The sequence below is a fragment of the Opisthorchis viverrini genome (genome assembly GCF_000715545.1).
Source record: "Opisthorchis viverrini unplaced genomic scaffold opera_v5_92, whole genome shotgun sequence".
NCBI lineage: Eukaryota > Metazoa > Platyhelminthes > Trematoda > Opisthorchiida > Opisthorchiidae > Opisthorchis > Opisthorchis viverrini.
This window is the reverse complement of record NW_008751748.1, coordinates 1,436,297-1,444,991: the sequence shown is the minus strand read 5'-3', so window position 1 is coordinate 1,444,991 and position 8,695 is coordinate 1,436,297. Positions and strand designations below refer to the sequence as shown.

General features: G+C 45.3%; 1 protein-coding gene across 1 annotated transcript in view; it reads right to left on the bottom strand.

The window, feature by feature from the left end:
- Positions 1-8,695, bottom strand: part of T265_05109 (hypothetical protein) — a gene marked incomplete at both ends in the record, with an annotated part of 44,539 nt that overhangs the window by 23,855 nt on the left and 11,989 nt on the right. The window contains one exon of the mRNA XM_009170026.1: positions 2,966-3,324. Within this exon, the coding sequence (XP_009168290.1) occupies positions 2,966-3,324 (359 nt within the window). The remainder of the gene's footprint in view (positions 1-2,965; positions 3,325-8,695) is intronic.

The following is an 8,695-nucleotide window of genomic DNA, read 5'->3' as shown; positions in this document are numbered from 1 at the left end:
ATAATTATAATTATAATTATAATTATAATTATAATCGTTCATTTGTAACACCCCTTCGGTGCCTAGCTGTCGTGCCACCTCAAGGGAGCATGAGAGCTTAGATGCTGCGAGGTTACTCACAGGCAGGAGCAGATGACATGCAAAGCCTGGGTTCGAACTACGAACTTTCCGGTCAGAAAATTCGCGCTTTAATCGCTGTGCTATCTCGGCCAAACCATGGATGTGAAAGTTATCTTCGTGCACATAGGGCTTATGTACACCCTTTTTGGCAAATAGATCAATGGATGGGGGACTTTGGCAACAAGATCCACAAAATGTAGACAACCGGTATATAGATCAACCAGAAAAAAAGCCACGATGATAATGTATGAGACCAACGTCCGGTTACCTGTGTATAAGAACCCAAGCTGGTGTCAGAAAGGACAAATAACCGTGTCATAATTCTCAAGTGCTGTATGATGATATGGTGAAGGGAAGCTAAACCGCAGACAGATAAAATGGAAGTATCAAGCCCCCAATTCTTCTAGTAGCTGCGGATTCGTACTTAAGATTTATTGAGGACAAGGGGGTAGGGGTAAATGGCTGAGTTGCAACAAGCTAGGCATACATTCCAGTGTGCACAGAGTTCATTGAAGCACATGAAACGGGAATGAGAATGGTCAACAAACAGGAAAATGAGTTCGTGCCACTGTGGCAACAGTGAGTTGTGCATATTTTACATCGTGTTCGGATGAAGTATGTAGTCTGACAGTCAACGCTGGATATACTGTTGTTGCTGCTTCAGGCAGCATTGGTGAAGTGACGGTTTCGCTTGCTGACGACAACTGGTCAACAAGAACTAACACAGGTTGAACTATTTGAGCTGGACAACGTAGCGTTGCTGCGCCCGATCTATTTCTCCTCGCACCATTCGTTTTCTTTTTTGACCTGAAACAAGAAACGCATCGGGTTAGTTGTGACCATGAGAGGATTATCAGATAATGACTAGGGAGCTCGCGCCAGAAAATACACTAGTGTTGCGTTATAATGAACTTTAGCTGTAAGTAGCGGGTCGTTCATTAAAGTTACATGACAAGCATCTATGGCGAACAACACACCAGAACTGGTGAGGGGAACAAAGGGCTCGTTTCAACAATCGACATGAAAATTCTTTTTCTATTGTTGACCAACAGCTGTTGAATCAAGCAGCAAATCCTGTCTTTTGACCGATATGCTCGCCTGAAACCCACTTTCTTCAAACACAGAACGACTGAAAAGTAAAATGACTAAAATGCTATAGCGAACCATCAACTTACAACCAACGCGGTAAAAAATTTCAAATGCATGCTGTATATTTCCATTGATCTGATACTGAGACACGTTATCAGTACGGCGTGCACGCAGACTTCTGCTTCAACGTTCCCTTAATCGTTAATGAAGCCTTACCACCCACATGGGCGTTAGTGTAACCGCCAAACACAACTGGCCTGAACCACTCAAAATGCTCACTCTTCCCGTTACTTAAGGATTGACTGGAGGCACACTGAACAAGCGGCTCAACCAATGTTTAGCTGCTGCAGTTCTGGACGTACTTGGAATCTTGATCATAGACACACATGCGTCGCGGTAACTGCTCGTTTTGTTTCGGAGGGAAAGTAGTGAGTATCGGTATTCTCCTCGATACGCGTCACTATCTCTTACCCTGGCTTGAAACAAATAGAACAGGATACTAGACCAAAGGACGATGTGACTGTAGGAACAGTCACGTTAGAGTAATGGAAATAGACTGAGGGGTCAATACCTGTAACATCTGGACTACCGAAACTCGTCTTAACTTTATTTATTCTTTGTTATGCGGTATCCTACGTCCTCATCATCGACGGCGCATCAGCATTGAAGACCAATGCCACACTTGTATGGTCAAAATTCACATGAACTGCCATCGTGAGCAAAGAACAAAAGGAAACAGGACACCAGCTAATTACGATACTTTCGAGGTACCTGCACTTCAAAACACTAATTCAGTCCGGAAAGAAACCGCTACTACCTATTAGCAAATAGATGTTGCAGCGTCCCAAGTTAAGCATAGGGGGAATCACGCGGGTCCTCTTTCAAGGTAAGTCACGCCTACGGTACCCAGGCTCCTCAGAGGATATCGAGGATCGGACATTTTGGACAACGTAAAATGCTAAACTTGGATGGCGAGGAAAAGACTTATGGGAAATCGATGAACCTTAAGTTAAGAATTTTATGCACACTACCTTCAGCATACTGAACTAAAACTCAATGAATCGAGGCTGGTGGGTCGCAAGAATGTCCATCCCCATTAGAATGGGGAGTTCGGAATCCTCAGGATGGATTATGCGGGACCGGCACCGTTAAAACGAATACAATACAGTTCTTTCACCGAAGGAAGCATTCTTCCTATAATAAATATATAATCGTTCAGCTGTAATACTTTTCCAGTGGCTAGCTGCCATGCCACCTGAAGGAAGCACGAGGGCTGGGATACTGTTAGGTTGCCCAAGCCTAGACAGGGGGAGTCGAGAAACGGAGGTCGGGTTCGCACCACGGATCTTCCGGTCAGTAAATTCGCGCTCTAAAACTACGCCATCTCGCCCACGGTAGAAGTATATCAATTCGACTAGCCAGACATGAGTTGAGTAAAGTTTGTAATGATGTTGGAATAATCGGAAGAAAGCTGTCATGATACCACATTGATCCGAAACATGCAGAGCTATGCTGTCTAAAGTTTGCATGACCTCGCTTTTAGCCATATTCCATGACGTCTTACGAAGCTGTCTCTTTCTGAGACATACAATGCTCCTATTTATATGGACGTCGGAAACAATGACAACGGTATCATTAAACCTATGAACCACCGTAGTGCCAAACAGAGGAAGTGATTCTCTGTACCGGTAATGTTATTTTTTGGAAGTAAAAATGTCGCGGCCGACAAAGTAAAAAACGGAAACTAACTGCATACCTGCTCCTCCTCTTGTGGAGTGAAATCACACTTGATATTAAAGGTTTTGCGGATTTCTTCCGGAGTTTTTCCTTTGATCATGTTAGCCACGGTTTTGCAACAAACATCTAGTAAGCCTTTGATGTCCAAGTAGTTTGCGGCGAGCATCAGCTCAAACAGAGTCCCTTGGTCAACTCGCAAAAATTCTTGGTCCCAACTTGGGATATCATCAGTTCGTCGCTCTTTGTTTTCATCGTCTTCTTGTGGTGGCGGGTCATCGCGGTGATAGGTGCACCACTGAATGACCTTTCGCAAGATCCCTGCGTTCACATTGGGAAGCGGGACTGGCTCTTCATCGCCCTGTTCTTCCATACCGAGATCTACGAGGATGAAAAAAGGTGGGATCAACAAACCTTTATGCAAACAAGTGGATGCGCACACGAAAATAACAGGGAATTTTACAACAGAAAACCACCTTTGTGAGCCCTCTTATATTCGGTAAAAGACTCACGACCCAGTGGACGGGTACCAATTATAACAAACTGAAAAGCATGAAGACACGTGAAAGGGCACTTTTACTTCAAGCTGATAACGCATTATTCAACTGCATGCATTAGTTTGCTGGGTGCAAGAAACTTTGCTAGTGTTGAGTGGACACTCCCATTAGTACAGTGATCTCTCTACTGTGTCCCGTCATAATATAGGCCATCCGTCAAGAAGATCGCATTCCAATTCACAAAGTTTACCTCCAAATAAAGACTGTCCGACAACACGGCGCACGCCATTTTCCTCCTACATGCAGCCATGCACTTGAATCACTCGGTCGATGGTGACTCCGCACTATGTCACTTATCATACTGATAGCATATGTGTCACATAAACCTCCATTTTTACTGCATGTTATGACTTCATTTGCTGTTGCAATCCAATATCCATGAAACGACTTTGACACACACAAGTGCACGTCAGGTGAAGATTCACAATCAGCTAGACCATCAGGAGTCGGTTGTTTTCAATTAGTTGTCTCACCTGAATTGTGACGTGGAAGGTAAGTTTTTGTTCAGCTGGAACAAAATTACCACTGCAAATAAAATGACGTGTGTTCTGAGACAGTAAGATTAAGGACTGAACTAGCGTAGATAAAAAATATCCACATAACAAGAAAACTTGTCTCTAGCCTCATATCAGGAAAGACAAAATCTGGTATTCCGAAAGAAAGGAAACACTGCAGTATCATTCACAAATTGTAGATGGGGTAGTCACCTGTGGCAGTCACCTGGCTTCGTGTCTTTAGCAATCTAGCTAAGTGTTTGTCAGTGTCATTGAGGATTTCAAAATTGATGTGAAGCACAACCAAACCTCGTAAATCCACACAAACTCTTTACAATTGACATATTTTAGGAAACCCAATTTGTGGAACTGTATGGATTTCCTCAGTAGACTTATAAGCCATCAATCTGTAAATCGAAACAAAAAAATCAAGCTGGTCGACCATTTGAATTTAATTTGTGGCTGCCTGAGATGACTGGGCACCATAATGGAGTTGCAAAAACCTTTACTGCTATATCTAACTGGCCGTCGCCAAGTCCACCCCCCCCCCCGCTCATTGTGGTTCCACAGTGCTAACCATTACGTAATTTCTGTTCCATACGGGATAATGGAGCTCCGGTAGTTGTGCACTTAGGGCGTTGTCAAAAACTGGGTCTCATACAAAATAACACATGGATGCAATGACGATACTACATGCTTTCCCCACCATAGGGGAACCATCACACAACCATGAATTACACTCGAATAATCTCAGCTGTAGCACCCTATCGGTGCCTGACTGCCATGCCACCCGAAGGTTGCACGAGACGAGGGATACTGCCAGGTTGCCCAAGCCTATACAGAGGAAGTCGAGAAGCAGAGGTCGGGTTCGAACCACAGACCTTCCGGTTAGTAAATTCGCGCTCTAACCACTTGGGCCATCTTGTCCGTGGAGCAAAGGTGTCCCCATAAATTCATGACCTAAAGGGGCTGTACGCTAACTGCCGCGGACATGTGGAGGTATATGGGAAGCTCTCGCCTGAGTTCACCACATCAAGTGCTGTCAGGCAAGCCCGTTCCATTTCATCCTTCCATTTCGACTGTCACTGATAGGATTATGGAAGATTCACTACCAGACTCTAATGCCTGTGAGATCGAAGTGTTCCCGGGGCGCTTGCTCACAGATATCGACTTCGCAGATGAGGTAGCTCTTCTTGGATCTGACCCCGTGGCAATGCAAACAATATTAAATAATCTAAATAATTTTGCTTCAGTTTAGCATGCGTTTCAAACCTGGTGGGGTCGAACCAAAGTCTCACGCTTACAGCTGTAGCACGCCCAGTGGTCTAGCGAGAGATATTTCCATCCGGATTAGGAATGCCAGAGCAGCTTTCGTGAACCTGCATCACCTGTGACGTAGGTGTGACGTTCGCTTATACATCAACGATGGAGTTTTAAATGCTGCGGTGTGCTCCATACTACTATACGGCCAGAAACCTGGCCGCTGCGCGCCGAGGACTTCAAAAGAGTTCCAGTTTTTGACCATCGATGTCTTCAAAGCATTACCCCCGGTCCAACTTTATTCTTATCTTTACAATAAGGCTTTCAAATAAATCATGGTTGTGCGGCAGTGAAGCATCGGTGTTGAACACTGATGTCATGTTGTCAATGATGATGACGACCCGAGTCTAGAACACCGGTCAGTAATGCCGAAATACGCCGAATGGTGTACTGATCATACTTCACAAACTGCGCTGGTTTGGCGATAAACTTTTCCCGTCTATTGTGTGCGAACAAAAAAACGGGCGGGAACTTTCTAAGCTAATCTGTAAACCGGAGAAGAGCAACAAATTGCAGGTACTTTGTGTGACATTGGTCTAATTGTTGGGGTCAAATGATTAAAACTTAAGGCAAGTCTCTTATTTTGTCCTGCACAGAGGTCTATCGTCCGCACTTAAAGAAAACAGACTTGCCGTGCAGTGGTAACCAGATGCCTATTAAGCGCTGAGCACATTGCTTAGATGATCCAAATATACCGTATAGACGACCTACAGCTGCTACCATGCGAAGGGTGAAAACGAGCCATGGGAGGTCAAACAATGACTTGGCAGTGAAATACGAGAGACATTACCAGCAAACTCAGCTGCGCTGGTCATGGCCGTCTACCTGGATGGGGACCCGAGACGGGACATATCAATGGTTGGAGAAATCGTCAGACACGATCAAGCCGCGCTCTCAGTGACACCCGTGCATCCAAGCTAGTGCTTTCAATGCACAGCTCTCTTCCCTATCCACTCACTTAAAAGTCCACTGATAGACCTACATTTACGCACCAATTTATCAGCTCCCACCTCCAATGCGCAGCTACCTGCCCTACATCCCCAAATCACGGGATGGACGGAATTGTGACAGCTACAACCACTGTACGACAAGTACGCGGTTCTTACAGCCGATATATCATTATGTATATCTATCAGAGTGATATTACTGGAATCCCCGAAACAATAGGCCTTGGATACTAGCTCGTTGAAGAAACACAGTATTCCAGAAGACCATGAATAGCTTTCCATTATCCTATGGGCGTATCAACAAAGACCGAAGCTCGATTTTTAAAATGTTTGTTATGTATAAGACCTTCGAAGTAGGCCTCTCAATGTAACATGCGATGAAGCTACTTCAAGTGTGTGCTCACATCGTCTCATAACTGGACACGAAGTGTACAGCTGACCTGAATTAACTATAAAATTCCACAGCGGATTCGAAGACAGTATGGCAGATGGTCACACCGCGGCAGTGTAACTATCAGACGCATCGCCGCAAAACTGCACGTCTCATGAACGATCCAACTAGGCATTACAGGTGCGGGAGTACGTTCACAAGCCTCTATGGAGACCGGCTTTCTCATACCCCGAAGGAAATCAAGAGAGACGATCCTTTTGATGGCAAGAAATGGTATGACATCTATGTAAGTACTGTGAGGAGGTTTGGAAGTTTTAATACAGATTTTCTCCTGCAACTGAGGTCAATATATGCTGAAAAGCCAAAAAAAACAGTACAAACTGTAAGTACAATAGTGATTCTTACGACTCAAAACTGCAGTACCAAATCGACCGCCGCGTGATGTCAGCCGCCAGGTAGCCTTTTCCCCCACACCTCCCATCCCGTTATTAACTCTTTCCTTGTGGACTCGTTAGTTAGGACTGACGACCTTCTTGCATCGGTTTTGGCCGCAACATCTGCGCGTCAGCCGACGTCGACAGCCCCACGCATTTCACACACTGAACTCACTTAACACTGATGTGTACAGCGTATCAGAAACAAGAATTCAAGTTGCAAGCACGGAAACTGAGCTAACTGCCACTCCACTTACTTCTGCCTGTCAGACATGGCCCAGTCGCGCCCTCAATGGCGCTCGTGCATCAAAGCTATTGCCTTCAATGCATAGCTCCTTTTCCACCCCCCCCCCCCACTTAACAGCCCACTGACAGTGCTGGATTTATGCACCAACTTACCAGCTCGCGCCTGAAATGCGCAGCTACCTACCCCCTCCCCCAAATCATCGGTGAACGAAACTGCGGCAGCTGCAACCACTGTACGACGAGTATGCGGTTATTACAGCTGACAATGATGATGATGATGTAAGCGGTTCGCCTGGTATCGTCCGTGGTGTCTCATAGGTGGAAAACTGATCACCGTCTGTCTGTCTGTCGTGTCTAAAAAAATCGTTCAGCTGTAACACCCTTCCGGTACCTTACTGCCATACCACCCGAAGGAAGCACAAGGGCCGGGATACTGCCAGGTTACCCAAGCCTAAACAAGAAAAGTCGAGAAGCAGAGGTAGGGTCGTGTCTGTTTACTCCTCAACCGACTTCAGCTCTGACATCATCAAAGACGTGAATGTCCTTTCGCGGACAGCTAAGATATTGTTGTAGCTCCTGGAAATCAGAATGCACAAGTTGGCAAACTTAGCGTATCTGAGACTCGATTGCGTGGTCCAATTGCCTGGACGCGGTGCAATAGTGAACGAGTACTGTACACTGATGGCAGACTGTTTTTATTCATTTCAAACTTCCGAAATAACCGAAGTCGTCCGGCAGAAATGTGAAAACTCTTGAATCTCGAAGTGTTCCTGTGGGCCCCGAACATAATCCAGCCGGAGAAATTATCAGATGTCAAGAGAAACTCAAAGTGCGCGCCGATAAGTAAATCTGGTGGACACGTGAGACTACAGAGATGGGAGGTGAAGGAAGCCCTGTGGGGTTTCGACTACGTCCGAGAACGAGTTAAAAAAGAGTCCCAGATATCGAGAATAAACAACACTTTACTTGCCTGAGGACAGACGTGAAAGAGCTTAAATGTACATATAAAGATTTAGTACAGGTATACGGGGCGATTATAACAATCATGACATCCATCTCAGCATCGTTTGAATGGTCACGCATGAACTGATGTAGATGAAATATGCTGCCAAGAAGCAAGCTTCCTTGTTTCGCAAACTGAAAGGTTGAACGCGTCGCTATTGTTCTATGATTTCAGGGTAACTCGGTGGATCTTCGGAGGATGGTGTCCAAAAAGGTCCAGATGTATGAGAGTTATCGGGCTGACGTCCGGCTGTTGATTTCAGGGTCGGTGGATCTTCGGAGGATGGTGTCCAAAAAGGTCCAGATGTATGAGAGTTATCGGGCTGACGTCCGGCTGTTTCAATCAATCATGAATGTTAGG